The sequence below is a fragment of the Octopus bimaculoides genome, chromosome 5 (genome assembly GCF_001194135.2).
Source record: "Octopus bimaculoides isolate UCB-OBI-ISO-001 chromosome 5, ASM119413v2, whole genome shotgun sequence".
In the NCBI taxonomy this organism is placed as follows: domain Eukaryota; kingdom Metazoa; phylum Mollusca; class Cephalopoda; order Octopoda; family Octopodidae; genus Octopus; species Octopus bimaculoides.
Window position 1 is genome coordinate 32,568,810 of NC_068985.1, and position 12,867 is coordinate 32,581,676.

A 12,867-nucleotide genomic window follows, 5' to 3' on the forward strand; every position below is an offset into this window, starting at 1 on the left:
TTTAATTTTATACTGGCAAAAGAGACAGTAATAAATCCAGTAATGTGCACAACTCTTCTATAATAATATTTTGTTGTATACCCAATTGAATATTAGCTAATAACCCATTTTCTGTAGCGATGTTTGAACAAAAATTTTAATAATTTTATATTTTGTTGAATTTACCTGTAATTAAAGTCACTTTGTGACAAAAATTTTGGTATAGAATTGGTTGAGAACCTTTTGTTAATTTATCTTCCAAAAATCACATTAATATGTTGATAAATAAAGTTGTTTAATGAAACCAGCCTAAATTTATGATTATGTTAGAAATTAATTGAAACACATAAGGGGTGTAATTTGGTTAGAAATATGTTAACGAAAGGGTTAAAAAGAGAAAATACTGACTCAAAAGAGAAATAGTACAAGGTTCTCATTGTAAATTGAAACCTATGTTTTCCTTTTGTAAAAGTGCCTTGTATAAAGGATGCTTTAGACAATTTCATGACAGAAGTCTGAAAATATTTTCTATGACAGAAATGCAATTATATATTCCTGGTGTTTAAGAATATGTGTGAAAATGAGTAATATTTATTTCCATTAATGAGCACTATTAAGTGGTTGGCATTAAGAAAGGTATCCGGCAATAGAAACCATACAACAATTGAAATCTGGACAGCACTGCTAGCCAGCTCCACGTCAGCATGGAGACTGGATGTTAAATGATGATGACTACACATCTATATTCACATATTAACAAGCTTTCATTACTGGATACATTGTTATGTAGATGTATTTATTTAAGAGCACGTTACCAATACTATATTGACTTCTGAAGGTTTTGCACTATTTTTAATGAAAATGTTCGAATGAAATAGAGATGGAATGAAATCTTGTACGAAGTAAACCTATATTTTAATTAATGCACCGGCCGTTAAATACTTTTAGTAACAAAAACATAATGGTTGGTATTGCTTTTACACATGTTAATTACACCATTTGGACAGAGAGGTCGTATTTAACCCACCCACCCCACAAAAAAAAAAAGTAAAAATATGTTAATTATAAATCATTGGTAGTCAAACTACTGACAAAATTTCAATATTGTATTTTTTAAAAAAACGAAGTCACTAACAAATATTGATACTCTTCTTGAGCCTGATTAATTTAGAACAATGTAAAAGGCATTTGACAAAGTAAGCTTAATGCCAAAGGGCTAACGAAATGGAAATTGTGCTTGGACCAACTCGAGCATGTTGGTGATTATCTTCACTTTCAGTTTTCTGCTGGCCACAAATCTCTTAACACCTAATTACAGGACATCAGCTCTCCAAGGTGATTGGACCTATCATTGAGAAACATAAGGTACCAAGTTGCTGTCATCATTTGTCCTGATGTATAGCCCTCATTAAATGTCTAGACAAAATAGTTTAAAAAATACTATGCAACCAAATGATACAAACTCAATGTTGGTAAACTATTAGTGCAACCTACATAGACTTGAGTGTCAACTTTTACACTCGCATAATTTCGTTTCATTGGGATGACTTATCTTTATAGAACTACTAGCAGCTAAACCCAGTTTCACCCGGTCTGTTTGGATGATGTGGTTGTGATTGTTTTTGGTTAGGCATAACGTATAACAGTGTTTCTCAACCTGATAATTTCGTGTCCCGTTTCGATTGGAGCCTCCAGCTGTATGAAGGTTTCACCCACTCCTGTCAGAAAATGGCTTCAGGAGTTGTGAAGAAAGAATTTGTAAGTAGTTTGTTTGTGAGAGCTATTCTATTGGACGTATGTCTAATCATTAAAAGATTTATTTCATTATGAACATAGAAATTATACATTAATCGCAATTTATGTAAGCAGTTTTATCCGTAAAAATTTTATTCTCAGAGAGCAGAAATTGAAAGATATATGAAATGAACATGCGTGTGTGTGGACCAACTTGAGCATGTTGGTGATTATCTTCACTTTCAGTTTTCTGCTGGCCACAAATCTCTTAACACCTAATTACAGGACATCAGCTCTCCAAGGTGATTGGACCTATCATTGAGAAACATAAGGTACCAAGTTGTTGTCATCATTTGTCCTGATGTATGGCCTTCATTAAATGTCTAGACAAAATAGTTTTAAAAATACTATGCAACCAAATGATACAAACTCAATGTTGGTAAACCATTAATGCAACCTACATAGACTTGAGTGTCAACTTTTACACTCGCATAATTTCGTTTCGTTGGGATGACTTATCTTTATAGAACTATTATCATTGCAAGCACACAAATAGAAAAGTCGACAGGGAAATTTAGAATTAAGGCTCAATGTTTCCATAAACCCTTCTACTACATTCTTTCTGTTGAAATAAACTTTGCTTTAATTCAATGAAGAAAAAAAAAAGTCATTAAGCTGATGTATGGAACATTATTAAAAAATGAAATTTTGAAAGATTATAATTTAAATTACATTAAAACAAGTTTTTGTCATAGAATCAGACGCAGTCTCTGGCTGCTAAGTAACAAGAGTTATCTTCTTTCTATTGAAATTACAAATTAAATCGTGAAAAATTATAGCTAACTCAAAATCAAGAACCCATTTAGATGTGAAATTACACAAAAGCCAATAAAATATGCCCGAGATGACTGTCCAAATCAAATATAAAATGGTCCAGTTTATTTTGGCTTTTGAGCACTGGCCCCAAATTTTGATTGCTGCAGGTCAACCCTGATTAAGAAAATGCGACTACAACTAAAAGGATAGACTGCATATGACCCAACAGACTGACTTGATGTAATTCACGATATATAAAGAAGTAATCACTCATACCCATTTTATCAAATCCCCCCTGAGAAATTTCTGGATTCAAAAGGTATTAAACAATCACATTTTCAATTCTGTTGCTTACATGAAGAGTGTGGATGTACCACTACAAATTCTCCACATTTTTACCCATGACGACATCAGCAAGTATTGTGATTCTTCAGGGATTCCCTACTCCGAACACGTTGGAAGCCATAGATTACCAACGAGATCTTTTTTCGCTCTCCTTATAAAAATTCACTGTATGACCAGTGTTAATGTTATCAGCCATAAGCTATTTCAAGTTAGACAAGGAAAAAGGTTTATGGAAGTGGTGATTGATGGCTGACACGGCTTCATTGTATATTTTTGGATGGTTCACAATATAATTGTGCACACGCACAAAAACCAAAAGTATTCGGACCATCAAGAAGGTTTGAAAATTTATAGTTTCGAAATATCTTCTGAATACCTAAATATTATTCTGGGATTTAAAATTACGAAGATTCCAAAAATGAGGCCTCCAAAATGTATTTTCTCGGTATAAACTTGGGAATTCAAAAGACATCAGCTCTCCAAAACTACTGGAGCTACTATCTCGAAACACAAGGTATCAAGGTTGTTGTCATTACATATTTATGAGCACTAATATCTTGACGTAAAAAAATATATGCAAAGAAATCACTTACTTGCCTGAAAGGTCAGTAACATGCACAAATGTATCATTGAAACTAGCAAAAATGTGGGCTACGCCGAAAACATTCTCTCCTTCCAGCACTTGTGGGCCAAGCGACACTTGCTCTTGCTGCTGTTGCGTCTTTCCTTTACGTGGAGCCATTCTGAAAGCAGATTTCATTACAATAAGGTGGGTGTTAGGCAACAGAAATAATAAACATTTGCATTGAATAAGGGGTAACCAAATTAGAGTATTAGTTTCTCAAAAAATTTCCCGAAATGTGTTTCACATACTGGTGAATATACAGTTCACCAACAGAATTACAAAACATGTGGAACAAAGATTGACTTAATCTAACATCGGTTTTGATTAGCACAAAATAGAATATTAATAAACTGGCGGTCAATTCCCTCGGTATATTTCATTAAGACACCCTATAACATTGACGAGTTAAATGAATATCAAGTTATATAAAAAAATACGCCTTATCTTCAAAAAGTTAAATTTCAAATCACACGATAAAAAATGCCATCACAACTTAAAATTTACATAACTATATAATACACTAAAGGTTAAAATAAATCTAAATAACCAAGAACGTGTAGAAATAAAATCAATTTAAAATTAGACCATCATGTGTTTGGAGCGAAAAGAATACAATCATTTCTAGCAGTGTGATACGCAAAAGTACTTTATTCAGTGAACAATTAATTACTGCGTATGTGAAAAATATAATTTATAATTTAAATGTATTAAATTAAATAAGATGAAAGCTGATTAAATACAGCAAACAAAAAATACATACCTTATACCAATAGGACTAAGACTCAAAAGGAAGTAGTAGATGAGAACGAGAACTTACGAGGTCCTGTAAATCTCGTCAGAGAGTGAGATTTTGTCATCTTCCGGTTTGGTGAGAAAAAAAAAAAAGGTGGGTTGGGGATAGTAGAAGTAAGAGTAAAAGAAGCGAGAGTGAGTTTATCTTTTTTTTCCCCGAAATATACCGAAAAATTTACCGATTGCTACCGAAGTCACTCGATGCATTTGGAATAGTGTTGTTATTGTGAGTGAGAAAGATACATAGTTCCCCTTTTATTTGCTAAACATTTTACCATCACGCAACGCTTTGCTTCGGGACAAAATTATGGCTTATCATCTAGTTTATTCGTGTAATATCATTTCTTCCTTTAACATCCATTGATTATCAGTGTTTCTGTCTAGTAAAATTTGTCTGCTGGTTGAGGAAGCAAAGATAAACTTAGCTGAAGTAAACCTTCGCTTTGTATTTCAAGAAGTCAGTGTTTCTTTGTATATTCGTGTAGTGCGCTCCCTCTCTTTCTTTCTCTCTCTTTCTCCCTCTCTCTCTCTCTCTTCCTCTCTGTAATGTATGTTTTGCTAACCACATATTTAAGTATTGCAACTTCATAGGCCTACTGTGTGACCCATATCAAAACCAATTTTTTGTTAAACAAGATTAATGGTTCAAACTACGGGCACCGACTTTAAGAAACTTAGCTAAAACCCTCTACTATCTTAATTTGACATCTGTTTTTCTCTATAACCAGTTTTATCTTTTTCTATCTCACTCTATTTATAGATACTATTTTTAATCTAAATAATATCGACCTGTGATATACATTAACACAGTCATCATTCACTCACAGCCTCCTATTAGAGAGGCTGGCTACCTGGTAAGCATTCTCCAGGGGGGGAATATCCGAGAAAGTCATCCTCTACATTCGTAACTTGACGTCTATAAACTACAACACCCTCTACTCTCGGGTCCACCAAAGTATGCACTTTATGTTTGACTGGGAGACGGAAGCCGATCATATCTCATTTGATGACAGTGACCGTTTCGAGGAGGATTCTCTGTGCTCGTGGAACAGCGAGCCCGAGAGTCTGTGCAACAACTGGAGAGGATGGAAGAGGCAAAATGGAGGCCAGGCTTTTCCAGCGCAGCAGCAGCAACAGCAGCGAACCACTGGTAAGAAAACAAATAAAATACATTCAGAATTTTCTCCAAGCTTACACTTTATGTTTTTCTATTTCTTAAATCTATTCATATGTGTATATATATATATATTTATGTTTATTTATATGGTCGATTGAACCTCGCACATCGTATATATATATATCTAATGACTAAATTTAGGTATTTGTGTACTCATTGTCAATTGTATGTGTAGCTGTCAGGAGTGCATATATTCTCAATTTTTCATTATCCAAAGATATTCAACGAAATCAGAATACACGAACTGAAATTTTACCTATAAATAAATATTTAGCTGATTATTTAGATCACTATATTGTTTATTACTTTCATTATATCGGAATACTCTTTACAATTTTTAAAAAATTTCTTTTGCATATATGTTTAAGATAAAGAAAAGCAAGCGTATAAACAGTTATGAATTTTGCATAAATGATCTAATGCAGATGTGACATGATCATAGGTGTATATATATATATATATATATATAAAAAAAACTCAAGACGATTGTGTGTGTATATAAGTGTCTATGCATATATTAATACGAATGTATATAAATATATAGGTGTTAGTGTTGTATATGTACACGCACATGTGTATGTTGTATGAACACAAACTATACAACTGAGGATCCGAACCTTTTCCTTTTCATTCTCCGCCCCCAGGAAACTTTTCAAGGATAAATTTAATCACCTCTCGTTTGTTCAGTAATTTAACAACAGTTATTTCACTTCATTATGGGGATGCACAGATATCTGAAGCAGACAGAATATTAGTCTATGAAGGTCTTGTCACTTTTATGTACGACTGTGGAGACCCTATTGTAGTGGTTGAAAGTAAGGCTCATGTTTTTGAGCACCACCGATGTCAAGGAGCCTGACACAAATAGTTGCAATTGGTAGGGTGATTTCAAAAACCTGCTTCGTCTATGGAGAAAATTCTTCAGTTAATCCTTGCACGCATTGCAAGTATTAAATTTGTCACGAAGAATTGTAGAGTATTGAAGATCAGTCTTAACACAAGTCATTACAAATGATTTCTCATTTGCTGATGAAGGGATGGATTATCTGAAAGGTAATAATATTATCGAAATAATCGTAGAAATTAAAAAAAAAAAAAAAGCAATCAGAAACTGACATATTTCAACGTCAAGTATTGAAATATTGTTACAACTTTCGTTCACCTGCCTCCTGGATTTAGTAAAATCTGCATGATTACTGCTCTGAATCCTACTACTTCACAGAACCAATTTCACCAGACTTTGTTTCATGTAGCAATAACGGTACCACTCCTTTCTTGTGTTTGAATATTGAACGGATTTAGATGTAAAAGCTTTCTGTCAAGTAAAGATAATATTCCATTAAATTTGTTATCAAATCTGGTTTCCATTCTCAAAGAAAAATCTCCAATTCACTCCATACTTCAAAAACCCCAAGACGAAACAAGGCCTCTCGAGCAATCGCACCTCAGTGTGGTAGAGAAGGATAGCATGTTTTCATCTCACTTGGTCACAATTTTATAAACTTGATTGATAATTCGTGCTCTAATAAAATTCAGACGTTCAGCTATATACTGCAATATAAATTTCTAGTAATCTAGAAGTGTTTTCTTACCAGTACATGTTGAAGGACACACTGGGAAGAAAACAATGTGTAGTATACTTTCACAAGTTTTGTAAATACAAACCTAGCACCAATCATGGCAAGAACCCCACCTGTGTACAACAAACCCACATTATTCAATGTAAAATTTTTCTGTTTAAGGAAATTATCTATTTTGTTCAGAATGCCCACTGCATTTGTTGTCTCCGAATTTTCACACATCTAAAACTGTTCTGTCAACTGTCCTCAATGACCATAACAATCATGTTGGGTTCAACATCAGTTGATTCTTCCCACTAGCAAATGATTGTTATGGATTTGCTCAAATTTCATCCACTGTTTGATTTACCAGGCTCTGTGACATCTGACCTACATGAGATCATACCATATTGTTTGATAATGAAATTTTCCAACTTTCTTTTCTACAAATGAGTTCAACCATAGCACATGATTACTCAAGTTCTTTCCAAATGTATGTAGTTCCTTTTCTATTGCTATCTTTAGACTGGCATAGTAAGTTACTTCAAATTTGGCTTTGTTTTCAGGCATGACTCCCAGATTGGGCAATATTTTATCTGCATGGAATCAGGCAGATTTGGCTATCAAAGCTTTCCAACAGTCATCTATCTGTGTTGACTAAAAGCAAGTTGAGCTTTCATAATCATAATTGGAAGCTTCAGACATGCAATACTCTGTAGTTAAGAACAAAGAAATATATTGTGATTTCTGAAAAACTTCTGATGAATTCAAAGTCCACTTATCACTCAAGATAAGATCTCTTCTTTGATAAGATAGATTAATATGTTCACTTTGGCACCCCAGCATGGCTACAGCTCTCAAATTTATTATAAAGTCAAAATAGCAAATATAGAATGTGTGATGATTTTCTTAACTTTGCTATAAATCATGAACTCTAAGATTTCTAAATACAATACACCAACATTTTTCTAGTGCCCAACAATGAAATGAATCAACTATTATTTTGAATGACAAAATATATCGATGCATATGTGAATAGTTTCCAGGACATTTATAAGGAAAATGAGACCCACATTAGACTGCTCACTCGTATCACTATTGTAGTTTAACTACAGTCTATCCATAGCACTTACTTAGCGTTACCTGCCACTCTTCGGGTCTTCTAGATACCAATACCTATCTCTCTCTCTCTCTCTCTCTCTCTCTATCATCATCATCATCATCGTTTAACGTCCGCTTTCCATGCTAGCATGGGTTGGACGATTTGACTGAGGACTGGTGAAACCGGATGGCAACACCAGGCTCCAGTCTGATTTGGCAGAGTTTCTACAGCTGGATGCCCTTCCTAACGCCAACCACTCAGAGAGTGTAGCGGGTGCTTTTATGTGCCACCGGCACGAAGGCCAGTCAGGTGGTACTGGCAACGGCCACGCTCAAAATGGTGTATTTTATGTGCCACCCGCACAAGAGCCAGTCCAGGGGCACTGGCAACGATCTCACTCGAAAGCCCTTACACATACCACGGGCACAAGTGCCAGAAAGGCAACACTGGGCACAGGTGCCATCACGATTTCGCTTCGCTTTCGCTTGCCTCAATAAGTCTTCGCAAGCTGAGTTTCATGTCCAATGAAGGAGACGACATTGGCATGGGTGCCAGTTGTCAAATTTAGTTCGGTTTCGATTTCGATTTCACTTGCCTCAACAGGTCTTCGCAAGCGGAGTTTAGTGTCCAATGAAGGAAAGGTACGCATAAATGGGCTGGCTACACCCCTGTCAGAGGCCTTGGATTTAGGTCTCACTTGGCTTGCTGGGTCTTCTCACGCACAGCATATTTCCAAAGGTCTCGGTCAGAAATCATCGCCTACACACACATACACAAATTACTCAGTTCCTTCCCTGTTGTCACTCCAAAATATTCAACCATGCATATTGTGTGGCTTTTTACACAAATTCCTTTACATGCAATCTGGTTAGAAATGGAGTGGTTACAGGAACACTTGTACCAAATGATAAAGTTGTGGAATATGTATATATAAAAGGGTAAAGGCCCCCTTCGGTCATGAATGGCCATGGCATTACACCTAGAAAGTTAGAATCTAAGCCATAAGTCTAAGCAAGGTTTACGGAAGACCAGCAGTTGTCCATGCATACCATCCTCAATTCTCTGATGTTATCCAAGAGAAAGGCAAAGGCTGATACAGCTTGGCACCAGTGACGTCGCAACTCATCTCTACAGCTGAGTGAACTGGAGCAACATGAAATAAAGCATCTTGCTCAAGAGCACAACACATAGCCCAGTCCAGGAATTGGTCTCCCTATCTCATAATTGTGAATCCAACGCCCTAACCACTGAGCTATATGCTTTTGTGTGTGTGTGTATATCCCTGTGTTTGTGTATTTATATATATATATTCAAAAGCAGAAAAGACAGACAAATAATAGTAGGGATAATGATTGTATTCACATGGAAAGTTGCATATATAATTAAATGATGAATCAAGTCCTACCTTTACAACTGATTTAGATAATTAATGCTATAACCACGTGTAATGTTAATGAGGTCCAACGATATTGTAGGTGCATAGAGAGGTATGAATTTTGAGACTCATGTGGATTAGGTCCTGTTACTCTCATCAGAAAACACTGGCAAATAGCTTAGCAGAGAACAGTGCTTATAAATATATATATATAAGTGCAATATAGAAAGATAAGAGTAGTATACTCTTATTTTTTTTTTTTTTGTATTGAATTATATTAACACTGTTTTCCTCTAAGCTATTTACTAGTGTCTTCTGATGATGATAAAATGACTTTACCCCACAGGTCACTCAAAATCCTTGCCTGTCTCTATACCTATAATATTGTTGGATCTCATTGCAAAATATTAGATAGTTATGACACCAATCATCAATTATCTGAAACAGCTATTAAGATAAGACTTACATCATTAAATTGTACATGCAACTGTTCATGTAAATACACTTTTTATGCTTGTTTATCTGTCTTTTCTGCTTCCATACCAACTCAGCGGATGTTGTTATACTGACTGTCTACATCACCACTACCTACTCTTGTTAAAGGGGTTTGTGTTAATGGTTTAGATTTTGGAATTTACTGATGATGTTGTCTTGCTGGCTGAAGATAATAAAAACCTACAGGATCTCACATTAGAACTAGAACAGAATGCGGGAAAGATTGGTCTGAGAATCATTGTGGAGATGATCAAAGCAAGGAATATTACAAATGATGACTGTCAAACAACAACAATCATACAGATCACTCAGCAAAATATCAAGACAGTAGGCAAATTCCCCTATCTGGGTAGCTTCATCAGTAACAATGGCAATATTGAAACTAACCTTAACCATGGAATTGGCAAAGCCATGGCCATACTCCAGAGAATGCATGCTATTTGGTCCTCCAGTACCATCAGCTTACACATAGTTCTACCAACATTTATGCTAGCAAAACATGGAAAGCATTGTGAAATTTGACACAAAGTTAGATGTGCTCCACCAAAGATGCTTGAGAAGGATTCTGAGAATGTACTGACAAGACCACATAACCAATGAAGGCATTCTAAAGAGAGTCAATACAAGTCCACTATGTGAAATCATCACTGAATGAAGATTAAAAACTAGCAGGTCACATACTCTAGTTACCAGAACAACACTATTCTAAAACAGCTTTCAAATAGACACCACTGGAGGGGAAAAAGAAAGAGGTTGACAAAAACTACATGGTGCCGAACATTGGAAACCAACATGAAAGAAGCAAATATCACATGGCTAGTTGCAGAGAAATTTGTAGCTCACTGAAACCAGTGGCATCAACTTGCTGTCTATTATATTTGAGAGCACAGAATGAACTGGTATTGGTGTGTGTGTGAGGATTTTTGGCAAGAAGGGCATGCAGGCATAGAATACCTGCCTCAATTAGCTCTGTCCAGCCCATGCAAGTGTGGAAAAAGTGAATGTTAAGATGATAGTATAGGAAAGTGGGTTATACATCTTTAGATTGTATACCTGACTTTCTACTATAAAATTAAGAATATAACGGAACGCTGAACTCCAGACTATCAACTTAAACAACACTTTATTTAGGTGGTAAATATATACATCTTTAGTTCTTGTTGTTACAGCTTCTGTGTGTATGAGCATAGTTGTTGGGACGTTGTTCCGTAGTTGTGAGCGAGCTGTCTTGTGTAAGTCCAAAAGATGTAGAGACAGCTTTAGCACACGTCCATGCTCATGGTCGGCCGACCGTAAAAGAGAAAGATTAAAGCGGGAAAGTTTGCTTCTTTAATTCCACGCATGCGTGAGACTACGCATGCGCACGGCGTTACTACAATAGTATATATGTATGTGTGTTTATGTGGATATGTATGTATACATATGTGTGTGTGTACATATGTAAATATATGATGGACTCAGGAACTTGCTGTACAGGATATATATGGCTACTCCAACTGAAAAAAAAAAGAATGATCTGTTGGTTGTGCAATGTAAGTGTGTGTGTGTATATTTCAACAGTCACCAGTCAGATTTCACACACACATAGAGAAAGAGTCAACAGATGAGATCCAGAGATGCTCAATATAGAAAGCACTTAATAGCACTCCAGAATCTTTACCAAGGACTAAGCCTGTGGGCTAAAGAGTGGCTATAAGGGGGATATACACACACATATATATACTGTCGTTTAACATCTATATTCCATGCTGGTATGTGTTGGATGGGTTGACAGTGTACAACATGCATGTGGGCTGCATGGTCCCTTGCTGTAGAAGTGATACATGGCTATTCTAACTGGAAAGGAAGAAAGGATGGTGGAGATATGGTGTCTGAGTGTATCTTTAGTCAACAAGGAGGTAGATATAGAGAGTATAGGGACTTAGAATTAAGGATGGTTGGATGGTAGCTAGGCTCATGTAAGTGTGAAAAGAGAGTGATAGACTGCAGAGATGAGGACAGAAGTGAATGGTCAACATGGATAGAGGCATGGGCTGTGGTGAGTCTCAGTTTGGAAGAATGTAAGGAAAATATGTATGCTGTAGTCTGCAATTTTGTCATGGACTGGAACAAATAACCAATGTGAAATTTTGCATTAAACTTGGGAAGTCTGCTATAGAGACATTGAGCATGCTTCGGCAAGCTTATGATAACAAGGCAATGAGTCGCTTGCAATATTGCAAGTGGCATGGGCTTTTCAAAAGCAGAATGTCCCTGGAAGATGATGAGCAATCTAGAAGACGTATCATGAGCATCACCCCCAGGAATGTGGTATTATACATTGAGAATCTATCCCCCAAGGCCAGACCATCAATCTAGAGTTCTGCTACAACGTTTTGAAGCATTTGAGGGAGGACATTTGGCGAAAGTGACCGGATCTGTGGAACATGAAGAATAGGATTCTTCACTGAGCTCATGTGACTCATGAGTTTCTCACCAAAAACAACATGGTATCACTCCCACACCTGCTCTATTTGCCATATTTAGCACCTGCAAACTTCTATCTCTTCCCCAAGATGAAAATACGGCTCAAAGGTCACTGTTGCCAAGATCTAGAGTGAATCATTGAAGGTTCTTGACTTGTTTACAGAAAACGACTTCCAGGCCAGATTCCAAAAGTGGCAGGAACGCTGGGACCAGTGTATTGGCCAGTTTCCTCCCAAGGACATCCCCATCACATTTCATCTTACTAACTGTAGCTTTTCCTTGATATCTATCCATCATTCTTTCCACCTATGATTGACATTGACTCCACCCCTGAACCATAAAATCCCCCCCCCCACTTTTCTGCCATATGCACCCATATGTATGTATGTATGAATATATATA

At 36.2% G+C, this 12,867-nt stretch overlaps 1 protein-coding gene across 1 annotated transcript in view; it reads right to left on the bottom strand.

Annotated features, from left to right (window-relative positions):
* Window positions 1-4,396, bottom strand: part of LOC106878322 (40S ribosomal protein S14) — a 23,720-nt gene extending 19,324 nt beyond the window's left edge. The window contains exons 1-2 of the mRNA XM_014927512.2: window positions 4,260-4,396; window positions 3,468-3,617 (exon numbers count right to left, since the gene is read on the bottom strand). Of these exons, the coding sequence (XP_014782998.1) occupies window positions 3,468-3,616 (149 nt within the window). The 5' untranslated portion in view covers window position 3,617; window positions 4,260-4,396. The remainder of the gene's footprint in view (window positions 1-3,467; window positions 3,618-4,259) is intronic.
* Window positions 4,397-12,867: the final 8,471 nt, after the last annotated feature.